The sequence below is a fragment of the Myotis davidii genome, unplaced genomic scaffold, assembly GCF_000327345.1.
Source record: "Myotis davidii unplaced genomic scaffold, ASM32734v1 scaffold309, whole genome shotgun sequence".
In the NCBI taxonomy this organism is placed as follows: domain Eukaryota; kingdom Metazoa; phylum Chordata; class Mammalia; order Chiroptera; family Vespertilionidae; genus Myotis; species Myotis davidii.
Window position 1 is genome coordinate 3350275 of NW_006383013.1, and position 20856 is coordinate 3371130.

Below are 20856 nucleotides of genomic sequence, written 5' to 3' on the forward strand. Positions count from 1 at the left end.
ATATATAATTACATATTGTTTTTGTGATTAATCACTATGCTTTAATTATGTTCAATTTGTAACAATGAAATTGGGGGTCACCACAACATGAGGAACTGTATTAAAGGGTCGCGGCATTAGGAAGGTTGAGAACCACTGCCCTAGGTGTTTTAGTACTAGGTGTTTCTTGTACATATTCTGCTAAGAGGGAGGGAGAGGTTGATGGAAGCCTGGCACAGTATTGGCAGCTAATTTTGTTCAGGCTGCCTCCTGGAAGACTGCCTTTTAGTAGCACTATGGGACATTATAACTGAAACTTTTAGGATGCAATGGAGTACAGAAATATTCAGCAAAGAAAGAGTTTAGTAAATGACATCCCTGTAGTACCAACATGTCATGCTCACTGAAAATGTCAATTTGGAATTTAAAAAGCTTGAAACACCTCTGGGTGAGCATAATATCAACGTATAATAAAAATTCTCCTGAAACTGTAGGGGGGGAAAAGTGTTTCCTCTGAAGACTGGAAACGGAAATTCTGAAGGTCAAATATGATAATATTGGCAATAAGTAATAATTGTCTTAGGACTAACACTTTTGCTGAATTAGAACAAAGGGATGGGTTTGTGTGGAAAGTAGAGGGCTTGAGTTCCATTTTAAAAGAGGCGAAACTGAGCAGAATGAGTGTACACGAAGAGTTTAAGGAAGGCTGGACTGTACCAGGGCTTAAGATGTTCTTAAACTAAACAGACCTTATGTAAACAGAACATTCCTTACATGTGCAAGCATATCCTTTAATAGTGAGAATTGCTGGGATTCCTGATTCCACTTAATCAGGAAAACAGAGTTACACAAATAACTTTTACTTCTTTTAAGAAAGGGGAAGTAGGGTTGACAAGTGAACACTTAGATTTGATGTTTACTAACTGTAATAGAAAAAAATTTCTGAGGTTTCTGGGGTTTTTAGGAGCCCAGAGATTGTTCCATATTACCCTACATAATAAAAGTGTAGTAGGCAAATTGTCCCCTCGATCAGGAATTTGTCCGGGGTTCAACCAGGGACAGGACAGGCCAGGGGAAGGGAGGGAGGTCCTGGCTGGCAGCTGGCAGCTGCTAGAGACCCTACCAGCACACGAATTTTGTGCATTGGGCCTCTAGTCTCTCTCTATATGAAAGCTAAGTGACCATCCGACCGGTAGCTATGACACGCACTGACCACCAGGGGCAGATGTTCAACACAGAAGCTGCTGAGCTGTGGAGACTTGGCAGCTGTGGTTCTTGGGTGACGCACCATGAACTGGAGAGGAGGGAGCCTGATTCCGGGGTGCATCACCCAAGAACCGCCCTCTCGCAATCTGGGACCCCTCGGGTGCACGAATCCGTGCACCGGACTAGTTTATTGCATATTAATGAACTATTTCATCAAGTCCAATATTGTCAATTATAGAAAAAGATGACATATTTGTGTTAAGTCCCTCAAGTAGGAGTTAAAAGAAACTGTGCACATACAGTTTCTACAGGCTATAGGGTTTCTTAGAGAAACTTAAATACTAGCCCTAGTCAGTTTAGTTCAGTGGACAGAGCGTTGGATCCCCAGATGAAGGCTCTCAAGTTTGATTCTGGTCAAGGACATGTACCTCAGTTGTAGGCTCGATCCTAAGTGTGGGAGGCAACCAATGGATGTATCTCTCTCACATTGATGTCTCTCTCTCCCTCTTTCTCCCCAGCTCCCTTCCACTCTCTCAAAAATAGGAAAATATCCTTGTGTGAGGATTAAAAAACAAACACACACAAAACACACACACACACACACAAATACTAAAGAAGTAGAACTTGGAGGCTACTAACATTTTTGAAACCTCAGGGAAGCCTATCATTACGATATAAAACTACTTTTTAAAAAAACCTCAGAAGTCTAGCATATAAAAATAATTAAATAATAAAGATTTCACTTCATGTATATATTTGCTAGTGATATCTACCTATACATAAAAACCCAGTGACCAAACAGTGGAACCACTAGAATGACCGGTTGCTATGATGCGCACTGCAGCAGCCAACCAGCCCCATCAGGCCCCCCCAAACTCCCACAGCCCCTTCCTCCGGCTGGCCCTACCCCCAATGGTCCCCCTCCCGTTCTAACCCCACAACCTAAAATGTGCCAGGGCTGTTCTACGTCATTTGATATGAGGGACTTGAGCGTCAAAGATTTTTGGTATCCATGGGGTCCTGGAGCCAATATCCTGCAGAAATCGAGGGATGACTAATAGTATATTTCAGAAGTAGACTGAAATGAATCTTGTCTATCTAGGAGGGACAGACCAACTAGAGTCAGAAAAGGCATCGAGGAGTCAAAAAATTTTACTGGAACTCTTTTCATGGATGTCTTCTAATATTCAGCCCTGTTTATTTATCTTCATTGACTGATCCCTCTGCTATGTCTGACTATTAAATCCAGGTAGGTAGAAGGAGATAGGAATCACGCTAAGTTTAAGGAGGAATAATCCACAGGTTCTGGTGATTAAATACACAGGGAATAAAGAAGGACAGAAAATACAATAATAGGGATTCCTTGTTTTGACCACTTAATGAATAGTAATGTCACTGAGATGGAGAACACAAAAGAAAAAGCAGGTTTGAGAGGAAACAAATGGAAAAGGCAAAAAACTTTAGAGAAACAAAACTCAATTATTATAAGCAAGTATTTGTAGAGTCTAAAGGCTTAAAATTAAGTAGGTCAAGCTACTGCTTCCGAATTTGGATTGTATATTTAAAGTTAATTACTAGGATGATGAAAAGATTCTGGAAATGGATAGTAGTGATGGTTGCACAACATTGTAAAATGTACTTAATGCCAATGAACTGTAGTCCTAAAACTGGCTAAAATGATAAATTTTATGTTATGTATATTTTACCACAACATCCACTCATTAGAAGTTGTTTTTTAAATTGAGATATAACTCACACACTATATACAACTTACCCCATTTAAAGTATACAAGTCAAAGTTTCTTAGTATATTTAGAGTTGTGCAACCATCACAATAATTAATTTTAGAACATTTTCATCACTGCTCCCCAAAAATGAGGACCCATTAGCAAATAATCGCCAGTGTACCCCAATCTTTCCAGCCTATGCAGGAGGCAGCTAGAATGTAAAATAATTTATCCCTCAGTGACTTTTTTTCTACATAAACCTAAGCCTTATGGCAGTGGTTCTCAAGCTTCCTAATGCCACGACCCTTTAATACAGTTCCTCATGTTGTGGTGACCCCCATAAAATTATTTTCGTTGCTACTTCATAACTGTAATTTTGCTACTGTTATGAATCGTAATGTAAATATGTGATATGCAGGGTGTATTTTCATTGTTACAAATTGAACATAATTAAAGCATAGTGATTAATCACAAAAACAATATGTAATTATATATGTGTTTTCGTATGGTCTTAGGTGACCCCTGTGAACGGGTCATTCGACCCCCAAAGGGGTCGCGACCCACGGGTTGAGAACTGCTGCCTTATGGGATAACTTCTGAGGAAAAAAATCCACACCTCTCTTAAAACTCTTAAGTCTTTCTCTGCCATTACTTGGGTGGTCAAGATAAAACTCTACTAATGAAAATTCCTCTGGATAATTTTTCTGCAATTTAGATAAAAATCACACAAATCAGTAAACATGAGCAATTTATCTTTTCATTTTCATTTTGTTTTTGTTATTTTCTACTAGTATGTATGTATTTCTAATCTTTAGATACTCCAAAAGAACCAAGAGCACTGTGAAAGATGGCTAGAAGTAAAAAACATTGGTTATGAAAAGTTCCTGGCATATTTTAAGACATGCCTTTTACTTTGTACTTCATTAATTTGCTCTTGTTTATAAGTTCCTGTTTCTGTTCTTACGCCTTTCATGTGTGATCTTGTGCCCTCAAAACCAACTCTAAATGCTGAGGGCAAATACTGTTCGCCCCACCCCCCTTACCTCTCCCAAGAATACACAGCAGACATTCAAGTTGAAATATTCTGAGAAAATGAAAACCCTTTTATGTGTTCAAACTAATTTAAATTCCACAGTGGAATGACCTATGTTCATTACATTAAGGTAATTAATAATTAAATATCTCATACAAAAAGCATCTGACACTGGACACCCAGGTTCAAATCATGGCCTTGGGTAAGCAATTTCATCTCTTAGCTGCTTCACTTTGTAAAGTAAGGAGAAGTATGTCTAACATTTTTTCTGAGAATTTAATGAAAAGCACTTGGAACCATGCTCAGTAAATACAATAAATGTCCACTATTTTGTTTCTTTCCATGCATATATTTTTCCCTTAAAATTCTGCCATTCAGTCCAACTGGCGTGGCTCAGTGGTTGAGCATCGACCTATTGAACAAAGAGGTCATGGTTCAATTCCTGGTCGGTGCACAGGCCCAGGTTGCGGGCTCGATCCCCAGTATGGGGCACACAGGAGGCAGCTGATAGATAATTCTCTCTCATCATTGATGTTTCTATCTCATTCTCCCTCTCCCTTCCTCTCTGAAATCACACTCTTAGTCAATAACTCAGGACACAGCTGACATCCGCCAACTTTCTGATTTACAATTTATAAATATGCTTGATATACAGGGCGTCCCCCAAAAAATGTATGTACACTTTGAAACCATTCTTTACTGTAACAGGGAGAGAACCTAGTCTCTACCTGGGCTAAACTGATTCTCTCACCTAATGATCTGGAAGAAGCGTAAAATGTGAAACCATCCAACAGCTATTTGGATGTAATATATCAAAGCAGTAAAAGCAGGTCTGAGAAAGAGAGGAACAAATAATCCACTATCTTCCTAAATTTCACCAATAACTTGTTTAGTTTGATTCTTTGGTGGTATAAATGTTTCTTAAGTTAGACCATCTGGGTTTGTATTGTGGTTCCATCATCTACTAGCAGAATGGCTTTGGCCAGGACAGTAAACCTAAGCCCCAGTTTCCTCATCTGCAAAATAGTAATGATGATTATGATTACATCTACTTCATAGGTTATTTTAAGGATTAAATGAGATAACGCATGTAAAGTGCTTAATGAAATGCCTGATACACGGTGTTTAAAAAGCTCCTTTTCATTTACATATCTAAGATAATTTATATTATTTTTATTATTTTACTTATAATACTTTAAAGGCAGCGGTTCTCAACCTGAGGGTCGCGACCCCTTTGGTGGTCCAACGACCCTTTCACAGGGGTCGCCTAGGACCATCCTGCATATCAGATATTTACATTATGATTCATAACAGTAGCAACATTACAGTTATGAAGTAGCAACGAAAATAATTTTATGGTTGGGTCACAACATGAGGAACTGTATTTAAAGGGCCAGAAGGTTGAGAACCACTGCTTTAAGGTATTATCCTTCTGTCTTCAAATTGGAAAAACCCAGGAATAAATGAATATATATACTTTGTTTTCTAAGGAGATGTTAAGGATCTTCAGTAAAAAGAGAAAAAGCATGCCAACTGACTTTTCTAACTTTAAGACCTAATCAGACACCAAGAAAGCAGAGAATAAAATTAATAAAACACAGAAAGGGTTAAGAGGTATTTAGAAATACTAAGGAAATGTTATTTTGAGAGTTCAAAAAACAGAATGCTTTGCCTTAAGAAGCTATTGAAGATACTATGTAATTTTTCATGGGTGGAGCACAGTAAATAGTAAAAAAAAAAAAAAGACTGCTGAATGAATGAAATTCTTATTGTGGCTGTGATGGGGCAAAATTTGCCACCTCAAGCTGTGTCTCATTGGCATGAGGACTTTTTTAGGAAACAAAGATTTACGAAGAACCTCTGCTCTTCCCCCTAGGGTGAAAAGAATTTAGATAGAGGGCTTGCTCCAGAAAGGGAGCCATCATCATGGAGAACTATGGTTGACCCATGAACAACCTGGGTTTGAACTGTGTGGGTCCACTTATAAGAGGATTTTTTTCAATAAATATGCATAATACTGTAAATGAATTTTCTTTTCCTCATGATTTTCTTAGTAACATTTTCTTTTCTCTAGCATACTTTATTGTAATAATCGAATATATAATACATGACATACAAAATATATGTTCATGACTATTTATATTATCGGTATGCAATTAGTAAAGTTTTTGGGGAGTCAAATTTTATATGTGAATCTTTGACTGCATGGGGTGTAGTCTCTAATCCAGCCGTGGGCAAACTACGGCCCACTTGAAATGAATAAAACTAAAAAAAAAAAAAAAAAGACCGTACCCTTTTATGTAATGATGTTTACTTTGAATTTATATTAGTTCACACAAACACTCCATCCATGCTTTTGTTCTGGCCCTCCGGTCCAGTTTAAGAACCCATTGTGGCCCTCGAGTCAAAAAGTTTGCCCATCCCTGCTCTAATCCCTGCACTGTTCATGGGTCAACTGTATCCTACATAATAGAAGCCTAATATGCAAATTGTCCCTTCAACTGGGAGTTCGATTGCTCCCTATGACGTGCAGTGACTACCAGGGGGCGGTGCAGAACACAGTGGGGGACGTGGTGCTGGCACCAGTGGAGGCCCTGCTGGCCCCAACGAAAGCAGGATGGTGAAGCAGGTGAGCGGGTGGTGCAAGACCAAGGTGGGTCCGAGTGGGGCCCGATCACCAGGCCGATCACCCTGCAGACGGCAACCAGTGGCAGCAGTGGTGGGGGGTGGGGCTGCTACCCGGCTCCCAGGCACTGAGGGAGCCAGGTGGTAGCCTGATCACCCTGCCAATTACCTAGTAGACAGTGACCGGTGGTGGAGACCCAATGACTCAGGTGGAGGGGGGCGTGTGGGAGCCCAGGGCCCAGAGGTCAGCTGGGATCTGCCTTTCCATGCCAGACACTCGCACTCTGTTCGCCATCCAGACTTAGGGACTGTGCCGTGCACAAATTTCGTGCACCAGGTCTCTAGTAGTATAATATAAACTAGGTGTGGTAGACAGGGAGGAACCTAGCAAAGTCTGTTTGTTAAAATTCCTCTCAGTGTCTCACTGTGTCCTGGATGGCCCAGCAAACATTGTTTACCGAACATTTGCTCTTTTCATCTTCCTGTGAATTACCTTCCTTCCCTTTGAAGTCCCAAACCACTAACCCTCTTTCCTTAGCTCAAAATAGCCTATCAGTTTCATTTTACCTGACTGCCTTTGGAATCTGTCATGTTTGCATGGATTCCCCATATGTATGTACGTAATGAAATTTAATTTTCTCCTTTTAATTTCTCTATTTAATTCTTAGACCAGCACATTAACTTAGAAGGATAAAAGAAAAATTATTTTTCTGCCCCAACATAACTGAAACTAATAAATAGGCCAAACAAAACACAAGAGATGCTAGGTGTTTTAAAGATCAGATATCAAATAAAGACATATACCTTAAAAAAGCGAAAAATATAAAAATGTAATAGACACAGCTCTTATCTGCTAATAAAATAAATTTAACAACATATTCTCAATTAACTGTGAAGATGGGGGAAGGGAAGTACAGCAGCAATGATACCAGATAATTAAGAAAAGTGTCCATTTAAATTTTAAGTATATTTTGTTATTTTAAACAAAGACTTATTTGAGTGCTAACATTTAATTTTCACAAAAGTCCATATATGCCAGTTCTACTGAGGAGGAAACAACTGATGTACATATTTAGCTGCTGAGGTGGATTATGATTACGAATGTGCTGCACAATCTGTTCATCGCCTCCAAAATGTGTGTTAGCATGCAAAATCCAAGAATAAACAAAAATGTAACAATATTAAGCATGTATGTTTGCAATAATTTTAAACATACAGAATTCCATGTAGCCATGGGCATGTTTCTGAAACTGAAGGTCCTTACGATTTGATGAGATTTAGTTTTAAATTCTAGCTCTAGAAATCATATCCTTCTTTCTATATCTTTGCCCCTTGGAGACCTAGCCTTTCCTCTGATAATCAGTAACACCCAGAGCAGCAGAAGACTGTAGCCTGAATGTGACTAATGGTCACACAGTCTGCACCAATGGCAAGCTAAAGATAACATCTTCATCTAAATGATATCTCTGCTCCTAAAGCCCCAGGTGGAATAATCCCCTGGCTACATGAAACCTGACAGAGGCACTCTGGTAAAAGACCTCAAGACCTGAAGAAATGATTCACTACCCTCCTTCACATCTAACCAATCAGCGAACAGCACAATCTGAACCCCCAAAGCCCAGCTGTCTTATAATTTTGCCTTATATAGTAATCTGTAACAACATGCCATCAAGGAGTCAGGTCTTAAGCATTAGCTCCCCGTCAATGGATTGGCAAATTCAATATTAAACTATTTACCTTTCTATACTGCAGACTCCTACTTGTGAATTTATTTGGGCCAGTGCATTCAGGCAGGCAGAATCAGAACACTGAGGTCACAGAAACACTTATGGCAATGCCAGTATTTCTTCTCACTACTATTCTTAGAATTACTGTTTAATACACCCAGGCTGCAGTGACATGTATGATGCTTTATACAACATCAAAGGTCTTTACTATATCATCCTGTTTCTTAATCATTACTAGTTATGTCCTTCCTTGAAGAAACTTTCAGAAGTCATAAAATGTGCACCTGAACTCCAGGCATAACTTTATTATTTGCACATATGACAAAACTGTTTGTCAGAACATAAAATACACAGCAGAAAGAGAAGATAGCATGGAGTACACTATCAAGGAGGGATAGAGAGACTCCTGCCCAAGAGTGTCTGTGTTCTGTGAGGGCAATTCTCATTGGTCAAAGACTTAGGGGGGGAATTGATAAGATTCAACACTCATTTGCTCTTAAAACAACGGGGGAGGGAATAAAAAGAAACAATAACAAAATGCCTTATTTTGTTGTTGTTTTTTAAAGAAAAATATTTCAGAGAGAATTAATGTGGAAACACATCAGCCTTCTATGGAGTGCTAGCAGATGGAGGTATGCACATAAAATGCAGAAACAATATGGAACACTTCACTTACCATAATGACTAGAGTCAACTTAGATATTTCTCATGTATTTAGGCATTGCTAGCACCCCACTTATGGAGAATTTACAAACTGAGGGTTTTCTCACAATGTGATTTCCTTCTCTTTTGTTATTCTTAAGTACTATTAAATACTGGGGGGGGGAGGTGTTCAAATAGAACTCATCTATTTCTGTTCTTGCCAAAATTATGGAGAAAATTCTAACAACTCTATTATGAAAATATCCCAAATAACTGCTGAAAAGGCAATAAATACTCTCATCCCTCCCTCCCATAGTAACCGACTATTAAACTCTCCTAATCAAGAGGCATTTAAAGCTATTGCTAAAAAGTAACAGCAGTAATAAAAATCATTTGTATATAAGTGCATGCACTCGAAGAAATCTGTAGACTATATGCCAAACAACAGACACTGGTTGGTTAGTGAGATCACAGAGAACTGTTTCTTTTTGTGACATGTATCTGCAATATTTGGGTTTTTGAAAAGGTATATGTACTGCTTTTATGAACAAAATAAGTATGAATGAATGAGTAATTTAAATGTGGTATTAAAAATCCCATATTTTTGTGATAGGCACTTAGACAGACATGAGCAGAGAGCAAGGACAATGAGCCAGGTACAGGTCACTAAGGTGGAAAGCCCAGCGCAATACGCAAAATTGGGAAAACAAGGAGCTCACCCCAGGGTAACCTTTCCTTCCCCTTACGTACCAACTAAACGGCACTGGAAATGTTCATGATTCAGTAAACAGTCTCATAAAAGCGTTATTTATAAGCAACTTCGGGCAGCAAGAGTTCAGTACCTTTATAACACTGAGGCAAAATGAATGGGAACTAGGTTTAGCATCTCTTAGAGACAGCCCTTATATTGCTGGACTGGGGACAACTATGAAAGTGCTCAGCTTGGACAATTGTCAAGCTGATGAACATCAAAGCAGACTCCTCCCCCGACCCTAGCGATACTGTTTTAAAGCAGCCCTTAGGTTTTGTTTTCTTTTTCTTTTTTTTTTTTTTACCTCTGAACAAGACTGTGTCCAAGTATTTTAATCTACTTTCCCATATTACTATTGCTCTTTCTCTCATCTGCAACTAGAGCAGCCTTTGTTAGCACCAAACCCCGCACAGTAAATTTCTCTCACAAGCACAGTCTATCACCTCCTCCCTAGTAGTAGCTTAATCCTTTAATTAGTTGCAATGCCAAAAAGTAGGATTTCCTGAGGACAGCAGCAGGATGTGCGACAAGCAGCAGGGGCCAATGCTTAAAGTTGTTGATTCAATATAATCAAGAGTTTAAAAGAATGGTTGCCAATGCACAGCTCAAAACAGAGGTTCTTAAACAAAAGGAAGAAAGGAGGCCAAGTACCTTTGAAAAATTAAGGCACGGAGTTTTAAATGCTACCAGCTCACAGGCAGGACAGAAAGTCTTAATTTGTCCAAAGATGATCCTACCATCCCCCTTCAGGGCTGGAAAATATCACAGCACACTTTTAGACAGAACTAAAAGGATGAGGAAATACATGTACTGTGGTCAAGCATCCACCTTCAGAATAGGAGCACTATTAGCAAGTAAGGCAATAAGGCTAGGCTTGGAATTCAACCAATAGTTTTAGAGGTAGAAGGCAAGGCAATAAAGAGTTTCACAAAATTTTTTAAAGTTTATAGTGGGCAAGGCCATTTGTAGGTTATGTACTAGAAAATTTGAGATTCTGGATAACTAATACTCTATAAATACTTCCCTAATTGGTTTTAAATTTCATGTATGCCACCGATTCATTCAGCAAGAATCATCAGAAGGAAGCATCGAGGCATTTAGATTTCCAAAAGCAATGAAAATTAGCAACTTAGTTTTACCACCAAAGTCCTGCTCTAGAAGTCAACATTTCCCTTATTTGTTTTTTAAAAAAGAGATCATACATCTTGCCGTCAGATTTCCTTTCCTTTCCCCAATTACCATCAATCAGTAGAATTCTTTTTGGTTCTCTTTGATGTAAGCAAGCTCAAAAAACAGGACAATTCTTTTTTTTCCCCTCTATTGATTAAGGTATTACATATGTGTCCTTATCTCTCTTTTTTTAAATAATATATATTTTTTATTGATTTCAGAGAGGAAGGGAGACAGAGAGAGATAGAAACATCAATGAGGAGAGAGAATAATTGATCGGCTGCCTCCTCCACACCACATACTGGGACCAAGCCCGCAACCCAGGCATGTGCCCCGACCGGGAATTGAACTGTGACCTCCTGGTTCATAGGTTGACGCTCAACCACTGAGTTACGCCAGCCGGGCTACAGGGCAATTCTTAAATCTCTTAAAAGTTAGTTTGATTAACTGAGGTTTTCTTTAAAATGTATATACCAGGGCCTTGACCACCAAGTCCTAGTGGACCGGTAGAGTGGACAAGCTCTCCAGTAGTAAAATTATGTGGGGTGCTTTTAAATAACACCCTGCCAGGGTCTCACCCTCACTGGGTCTGCAAGGGGCCTGATATCACCCTGATATCAGCATTATTACTAAATTTTAAGCTTTTCTGTGTGTGAGCAATGGTAGGAACCACCATACTAAAAGTACCTCTGATGCAAATGGTCTATGGACAAAGTTTGAGAATGGGCTTGAAAGAGAACACCGTAATGCATGGTCCTTCTGAACCTCACTTCATTGCTAAGTACACGGCAGGAAGATACAAATATTTAGATAATTAGAAAAACCGTAGGTGACCATTAAAAAATAAACCAACTCCTCTTCAGAAAGCTCTCAAATCTGGCAAGCCATCAGCATTAACAGTTCTTAATGGAGAACAGAGGCCATCTAACTTGTCACTTGTTTATATGTATTAAGTATTCTTACAGCAATAAACTAGATGAAAAGCTAGGCTCAAGTCTCCCAGATAAAGTCCTCAGAAATAATTTGGGGGGAGGGGGGAAGGGAGGAATGAAACTCCAACCATGTTAAGGTTTAGAAAGTTATTCTTCAACAAACAAAACAGAGTCTGAGCTATAAGTTAACAAATTAGAAGTGATGAGAAGAACAGGCTGAAGTAATGATCACATGTCTCAATTAAACAGTATCTGAATATATAAAATTGTGGCAAAAAAAGTTTTTTTAAAAAAATATTTTTATTAATTTCAGAGAGGAAGGTGAGGGAGAGACAGAAACATCAATGATGAGAGAGAGAATCATTGATCGGCTGCCTCCTGCACGCCTCCTACTGGGGATCCAGCCCACAATACAGGCATGTGCCCTTGACTGGAATCGAACCCAAGACCCTTCAGTCCGAAGGCTGATGCTCTATCCACTGAGCCAAACCAGCTAGGGCTGTGGGGGGAAATTTTAAGGATATTTTATTATGAAAAAACTACAGTAATTCCCTCACTTCAATCTTACAAAAAAACAGCCTAACAGTACCGTACTTCAATTAAGAGTTTAGTTCCTTTATATCATCTTACACCATCTACTAAGGGAGGAACATCTAGTTCAGGGCTCCTTTGCTGTTCCAGAGGAATGAACTCAAACTCCTTATTTATGTTTTGAATTAAGAACGATATTTTACTAAATGAACAAGTCTACATTTGTTCAAAGGTTAGCTTTCAGCCTGCTGCCTGTGGGCATCTTAATAGCCAGCTTCAAACAAACTCTGAAACAAGACAAAAAAGGAGAGATCACTCTTGTGGCAGGAAACTTTTATTAGCATTTGGATTTGGAAGACAGAGATGGGAGTGGAAGAAATAGACAGACCATGATATAAAAGCTCAGGAGTACTCAGAATAGATTTCTGGAGCAGGGAGGGAGGTGAAAGGGATTACTAATCCACAGAGAGGAAACAGGTAGGCAGATGCCCCAAAGGGCTTTCATTTGTGGGGCTGATCACTCACAACTCAACTTTGCTGCCTTTTGGAAAAGAAGCAGACCAGAAATCACAAAATCAGAAATAGGTTGTAAAATAGCCTGTTTTAAGAAAATGTTAAATATCATTAATGCAACTTTAGAAGTAGAAATGGATGGAGTTCAGGAAAGTACATTCTACTCAGAGACAAGATATTAAGAAAACTTGGTGCATTTGTAAGCTCAAGTTTCTTCACCTGTAGTGTTCATATTGCTTGCTGATGTCAGAAAGCTTAAGCCAATGGTTAAAAAGTCCTATAACCTAGATCAGTGGTCAACAAACCGAGGCTCATGAGCCACATGCAGCTCTTTGGCCCCTTGAGTGTGGCTCTTCCACAAACTACCACGTGCGCGTGTACAGTGCGATTGTGATTGAAAATTTGTGGCCCATGCACAGTAGTTGGTATTTTGTGGTTGTGGAAGAGCCACACTCAAGGGGCCAAAGAGCTGCGTGTGGCTTGCAAGCCGCAGTATGCCGAGCTGCAGTTTGCCGACCACTGATCTAGATGATAATGAGACTACTTTACAAAAGAAAATGTTTCTTTTTCTTTGATTGCTAGTAATTTAGTACAGTGAGATTGTGTAAGAAAAAAAATCCACATAGAAAGGTTGATAAGAAATAGAAGATCTGAGTTTGCTTCAAAAAATTAGCTAACTTTAAGGAAGTTTAAGGTTTTGGGGAGTGGGTGGGTGAGAGAGAAAGGAAACTGAGAAAAAAGGAAGCTGATCGAAGGAAGAATTTATCTAAGGCTCTGAGATCAATGCTTCCCTGGAATCCAACCCCTACCACTAGACTAGGCAAGAAGTATGCACTGTTCAACTCCTAAAGAACATACCCACCACAGGATACAGAGTAGGTTTAATTAATGTTTGATTAATGTGAAATTGAATATTTTTTAACGGTGTTCTAGGTAGTAAATTATAAGACAGGAGGGATCTAGCCTGACCCTCAGATACACCTCTAAACATACCATGGCTAACATAAAACTGTGTTTACTAGAAAACGTCACTTTTATTTAGATGAATTTCTAATAGTAACATGAACAAATTACGTAAACAGATAAATAAAGAAAAAGTGAAACCCAAACATTCCTGGACTCAGAAAGCACAGGGTTTAGAGAGGGGAGTACCCAGGCCCAGCCAAAGGAAAATTCCACCTGCCAAGCATAACAAGTTGATGTTAGAAGCTGTTAGCCTCCTGCAGAGAAGCAGGAAATTCTCTTTATAACCCCAACCCCCAAAACACTGTTTTCTTGAACAGTTCTGCCCGTCTAGCATGGGAATCCTGGAAGGTTGTTTTGTGGTTGTTTGGTTTTCCTTTAAGTTTTTCAGTTCTCTTAAATTTGTTTTTGACAGTTCCTGGGCTTCTCAAGGTGATCATTCAATATCTCATTAACAAGTCTATTATAGGAATTAAGGCAAATGAGCCAAACCTAATTTTTTTTAAAATATATTTTATTGATTTTTTTACAGAGAGGAAGGGAGAAGGAGAGTGATAGAGAGTTAGAAACATCAATCCAGCTGCTTCCTGCACATTCCCTACTGGGGATGTGCTGGCAACCAAGGTACATGCCCTTAACCAGAATCGAACCTGGGACCCTTCAGTCCGCAGGCCGATGCTCTATCCACTGAACCAAACCGGTCAGGGCAAGCCAAACCTAATTTTAATTATACCTCAATCTGCCCAAAGTCTTTTTCCTCCTATACCAACATTGCTAAATGGGCCCAATTCCTTTCAAAATGAAGTACTAAAAGTAATTTTCTAGAAAGTTTTTTGTCATCATTGATCTAGTAAAAGATTCCTATCTAGCTTTATTCCATAATTTCGCCATTCTGGCTTAACATTCTACTATACAAGAACCCACTCATTTTCTAGTTAGTTATCTCTGGATCATGTGTGCACTCATTCATTCAGCAAAATTACTGAAAGGCTTATACTAAATGTCAGACACTAAGCTGGACACATTTTATTAACTATATCTTTAGCCAGAAATAAAACACATCAAAGCAAAGCTCTGGAAAATGGACAAGCACAACTTTAGTTGCTTTGGTCAGACAATTTGCCTTGATTCATAAACAGACCTTACAGCTACATTTCCATTACTGGACTTGGATTAGTAATGTGAGAAGTAAAAGCTAGAACTTCAAATGTCTAAAGGAATTGGTCAGAATTTCCTAGGCTTCATTTTTTTCTCTCCACCAGCCTGTTCTAACTCAATATACCCACTCAAGATACAAGCACATGAGCAGCACAATCTCCACCCATTGTCAACCTATTTTGGTTCCTAGTCACATGTCCCTCTCTTCTTTGGGAAAAGGACAGGAACTGGAGAGTAAATGTGGAAAAGGTAGGGAAGAAGGAGAAAGGAGAATTTACAAAGTAGGTAGGGAACAGATCTCAACTTCCCTTGTAAGCTGCAGCTTTTCTGAAGGCTCTACTCTAGTCCCCAAAGAGTAACATGTCTTCCCACACAAAAAAAATGAAAACATTTATTAATAATCAACTATATACTATTTGTGTATATGTTTAGGCCTTACTTTCAATCTTATAAGCAGGACTTATTTCCATACGTTATAAATGTGCTTTAGAATCTAAAAATACAACAGTTTTAAAACTACATAAAATTCGAGTAGTGTAGAGTATTAACTAAAAAATAGAAGTCTCCCCCCTCTGACCAGTAAGTGGCTCCAGGTTCTGTTTTTGGCTTTTCTGGTAGCTAGCACCACAACGCTAAGCAATACACTTAACACCTCTGCTTCTTGTTCCACCTACATGGTATGCATTTGTACTTCGATCACTTTCCATGTTGGCTCCACTAACCACAACCAATCTTATAATAAATATTACTATTTTTAAGTCTTCTTGTGGCTGATTACATAACTTCATAAATTTAAAGACTATTTCTTAACTTCAAAATGTGTTATTTATAAAGTTGGTAGTATCTACTAACTTTCCAACAATGATGACAGAAACTGACACACTTGTACGCCCTCACCTCCCTCTCCCTACTTTCGACATCTCCAGCCTTCTTGTGGCTACTTTTACACTGTAAAGATTTTTGATATTTACATCTGGTTTATAACCATAGCTAAACCTTGAATGATTAGCTCTAACTGGCCCTAAACACTAGAAACTAATTAAAACCAATATTATTTCACTACATGTGTGTTAAACAAAGGAAAGTTTCTCAAGTGTAAAGGCTAAGTATTTTCTCATTTTTTAATCCCCTAGATCTCAAGTCATATTTTAGTTTTGACTTCACCTTAAATGAAAGACTTGTTTTGTATTTCATAGCTCATTAAGTATTATCATTACGAAACAACTATTTCAGATCCACTAACTCTGGTTGGGGGCAAAAAGATGAAAATCATATGAAGCCCATAAAGAGAGAATAGTAGCCACTAAATGTGAAGGACATACAGTGCCATAAATTCTACAATCTCACACAAGTCATGTCTTTGCTTGGAATAAAATAGACATTAATAGACAACCCTAAAATCAACTGAAGTATTTAATGACAAGCAAGTATTTATATTTTAATTAAAGTCTAACCTGCTTTATAGTTACCTGTAAGTCCTTTTTATAAAAAACTAAGTTTAGCTTCTCAAATTTGATTTTTAATGTTCTTCCAAGGGTTAGTTTCTATATCTATATCATTAATGAGATACAAAATCTGCAAGTTAAAATGGAGCAAATGCTTCCCTGGCTCTGAAACCTAGCTTATAAATAGTTGCTTCTGGTTACAAGAGGACCTGGCTCAGATAGTAAAGGCCAAACCAACTGTATCATAAGAGTATGAAGATTTTCTCACTAAAAGAAAATCTGTAATAGCATCAAATCAAATATTGCATTTATATTAAAAAAACAAATTATCAATCATAAGTCTATTGTATATTTTTTCCAAGTCACATTGTTCAGTATACATGAGGCTTTAATTCAGAAATAATCCTGAAAGAGTGAATGATTAATGTTATCCTCTTTAGGTGTACAGAGTTCTTCTCAGAGTTTAAGAATATAATAAAGGACTAAATCGTAGGTCAAAAAGTCATATTGCCTCTCTTCAAGTCACCAAAAGATTATTCATTTAATCATTCACCAAATAGTTACTGCATGCCTACTATATGCCAAACACAGCTCTAAACAGAAGAAACAAAAGGTGGCCCAAACTCCCAATTTTCATTCTACTTGGGGAAGAGAGATAATAATTTTAAGAACAATGAAGTCAATTATTGACTCTAAGGTCTTGAAATAAGCACTATTTAAGATGCAAAGGAGCCCTGGCCAGTTTGGCTCAGTGGATAGAGTGTCGGTCTGCGGACTGAAGGGTTCCGGTTTGATTCCAATCAAGTGCATAAACCTCAGTTGGAGGCTGGATCTCTAGCTCAGGTCAGAGTATGGGAGAGAACCAATCGGTGTGTCTCACATCAGTGTTTCTCTCTCTGTCTCTCCACCTCCCTTCCACTCTCAAAAAAAAAAAAAAAAAATCAATGACAAGAATATCCTCTATTGAGGATAACCCCCCCCCCCCCCAAAAAAAAGAAGAAGAAAAGATACAAAGAAGAAGCAAGACATGGGTCCCTGCCCTCAAAGAATTTATAATCTGATAGGGGAGATGACATATACTTGGAAAAAATTTAGTAAAGTGTTAGTCAACTTTCATACATTCAGCTTTGGTAACTCATATACAGTGAAATCCCTAAGCCTATCTACTCCAACCGACCAATAGGCTTTTGGTGTTTCTGCCCAATAATACTGCCTATTAACTGAAAGCTCATTTTTAGTAAAGTCTCCATCTTTCTAAAACAGCATTATCCTAATACTGTATTACACTCATCCTTGTATTACCAAAAACTGTGTCTGTTTTTGTATCAACTTAATACTTTTACAAGGTAAGACTGCCCCCTGCTGGAACTTCTACACTCTGCACAACCTCTACCCTCACCTCACTCACTCACCTGTACTATTATGCTCTGGCCATAGTGGCCTCCTTGCTATTCCTGAACACAGAGTAAAAGCATCAAAGTACAGGAAAGAGTAGCCTCCATCTGAGGACCTTCTATCCCTGGATTTTCAGGGCTAAAGCTTCACCTTCAAGTCCTTGCTAAAATCCTACCCTTTCAATGACCACCCTAATTAAAATTGCAAACTGGTCCCCAGAACTCCTGATCGCCCACCATCCTGGCTTACCTTTTCCCCAAAGTACTTACCACTTGCTAACACACAGCATATGTTATGATTAATAAAACTTCAAATTTTCTATGCAGCACTAGTCTCTAGGACTAATCAACAACTCACTATCCCCTGAATTCCCAATACTCCCCAAGTATATACGTCACTTAAATGATCTGCTTGTATGCCCATTTCCTGTGGATTCTGATTCACACCCTCTAATACTTAGTGAGATACTCAACGTTTGTGAGATCAATGAAATGCCATGTCCTGAACATCAGAGATTAACTTTCTCTTAAAGCAGGCCATTCTATTGTAAAATCACACTCAGGTAATTAATTGGAGATGCCTCTTTTTAAGGCCACCTTAAGACATAGTAAAGAGGTTCATGCATGGTTCACAGCTCTTTTCCTACAAGGACAATAAAAAGATGCTTTCAGTGGTGCCATAAAAATAAGCATTACCTAATGCACTCAAAAATAAAATAAATCAGGCCAAATTAAGATTAGTTAAAAGGCTTTATGAAAAATGATATGTAAGTCTACTTTTGGTTAGATTTTTATTATCCTGTATTTTGGCAGAGAAACAATGTAGGCAACAGAAGTTTGTCATACTAATTTAAAATTTTAGTGAAGAGGGTGGTGGCTGGGTGAAGGAGGGTAAAGGAGGGTAACAGGACATCTGTAATAAAGATAACAATAAAGAAAAGCTTTAGGGAGTAATTTTAAAAATATATTATTTAAAAGCTGGTAGTGGCAATTTTTTAAAATGGTTGTAAATTCTTTGATCCACCTCCCATTTGAGATGGAGTGTGATTTCCCACGTCCTGCAATCTGGGCTGGCCTTAGTCACCTGCTCATAATAACAGATCAGAAAAGGTCACGGGGGTTGCAGCAGGTTCCTTGGAACACTTGCTTGCTGAAGCATCCTCTCTGGATACCCTAGACATCATGCTATGAAGAACCCATGCCACATGATGAGGACATGTGAAGGTGCTCTGGTCAAGAGCCTCAGCTGGGCCCAGCCTTCTAGTCACTCCAGCCCAGGTGACATGTGAGTGTGGAACCCTTCAAATGATCCCAGCCCCCAGCCATCTGAGTCTAACCCAGTGGCTTGAGTCTTCCAAGCTTAAGCCCCAGATATTGTGGAGCAAAGACAAGCCATCCCTGCTGTGTTCTGACCGAACTCCTGACCCGCAGAATCTGTGAGCGTAATAAGATGGCTGTTGTTTCATGCCACTAAGCTTGGGGGAGGGGGGTGGTTAGAGAGGCAATAAACTGGAAAACGAATGCTAACCCAAAGCCTATATCTAATTACCATATTTCATTTTCTCACCACCTAGATTTCATTATTTAGTACAGAAAAGTCACTTATCCTTATCCAGAGGTCAGCATCACAGATTCACGCTCTGGGGTTAGGGCAAATAAATTATCCAAAGTTAACTTTGATAGCTGTTAGCCGTCCATTTTTTTAGTTGTCTAAAGCTGTCTGCTGAATCAATAAGGTTGATGCACCTATGCGAAGTAGCTTGATAAGTGCTAGCTATATAGATAAATAGATATATCATTGTATCTCAGATCAAAGCACACTATTTCCATAACACCATGTGGAGAGGAGAGAAGATAACATTATGACTGTTAAGAGGGAGCTAAGCTCAAGGCTCCATGCTGTGTTCACAACAATAATGAAATGTTTTTTCTCCAGTAATCAATTCATGAAATTGAAAATGATCAACACTTCAAAAATCTATTTCCAAAAATCTCTCATTAAAGATAACAAGCATGTATCACAGATCAGAATTTAACGTAATATTAAGGTAAAATTCTGACTTAAGAAAACATGTTTAAATAAATCAAAATCAGACATATCACTTCTTTCTTGTTTTTCAATGCAAACCAAATTAATCTTACTATAGTGTTATTTAACTAAAAAGTCTAGAGCTCAAGGCTGAGAATGTGAGATCTTTTATGACAGTAAAAATGATTTTAGAAGCATTAAAAAACCAACATGCACAATTAATGTATGGCTCTTCAATTAAAATACTTTTAAAAGAGAAAAAACAAAACAAAAATCCACCTGCTCCCCTTTCATTGTAACTTTTCTGCAGTTAACACTGCCTCCTAGGGATGCAGAATAAAAGTGAACGATTGAAAGCAAACGCACACTTGATTGTTCATTTTAGTATTTTAAGTTAGGGCACCTACTCTACAAATTCCACCAAAGACAGAATAAACAAATTCAGGATGACCTATATTTGCTACTGTATGTTAAATTACAAACTCTTTTCAAGGCACCAAGTCAAGGACACTAATTCATGAAAACAGCAGCTTTTAAATACCATGGGAATGAAATATCACTATATAGTGAATTTTATTTTCACATAAAATTGTGCAATTCAAGAAAGATCCTAAAGACTTATTTCCTGTGATTAATAAGGGTAGGGAGGATTGTTAGATTAAAGTCTCACCACCGGTAGAGAATAAAATTCAAAAGGAAGCAAGCCAGACTAGTTCTCATGGCATGGGTATCAAACACTGAAGAGTGTCCATAGAAACCAAGGCCTCACACACCTGCCAGCTTGCTGATTAGGGTACCTGGCTCCTCATTTTAGGCAAAAAGCTCTAGAACAAACCTTTGTTTGGTTGCTAAATATTTACAGAGGCCAGGACATTTTCCAAGGAAAGAACTACTTACCAAGGGTGGTGCCATCCTTCCCCATGATGCACTTCATCGAGGTGATGATCTGCTGCACAACAGGCGGTGACAGTGACGTGGCATACACTGCACTATGAGAATGTGTTCGCAGATAGTCTATCAGCTCCTGGGGA

General features: G+C 38.5%; 1 protein-coding gene across 1 annotated transcript in view; it reads right to left on the reverse strand.

The window, feature by feature from the left end:
* Positions 1 to 20856, reverse strand: part of SPTLC2 (serine palmitoyltransferase long chain base subunit 2) — a 65082-nt gene that overhangs the window by 15141 nt on the left and 29085 nt on the right. Inside the window, exon 9 of the mRNA XM_015558053.1 lies at positions 20723 to 20849. Coding sequence (XP_015413539.1) covers positions 20723 to 20849 — 127 coding nt within the window. The remainder of the gene's footprint in view (positions 1 to 20722; positions 20850 to 20856) is intronic.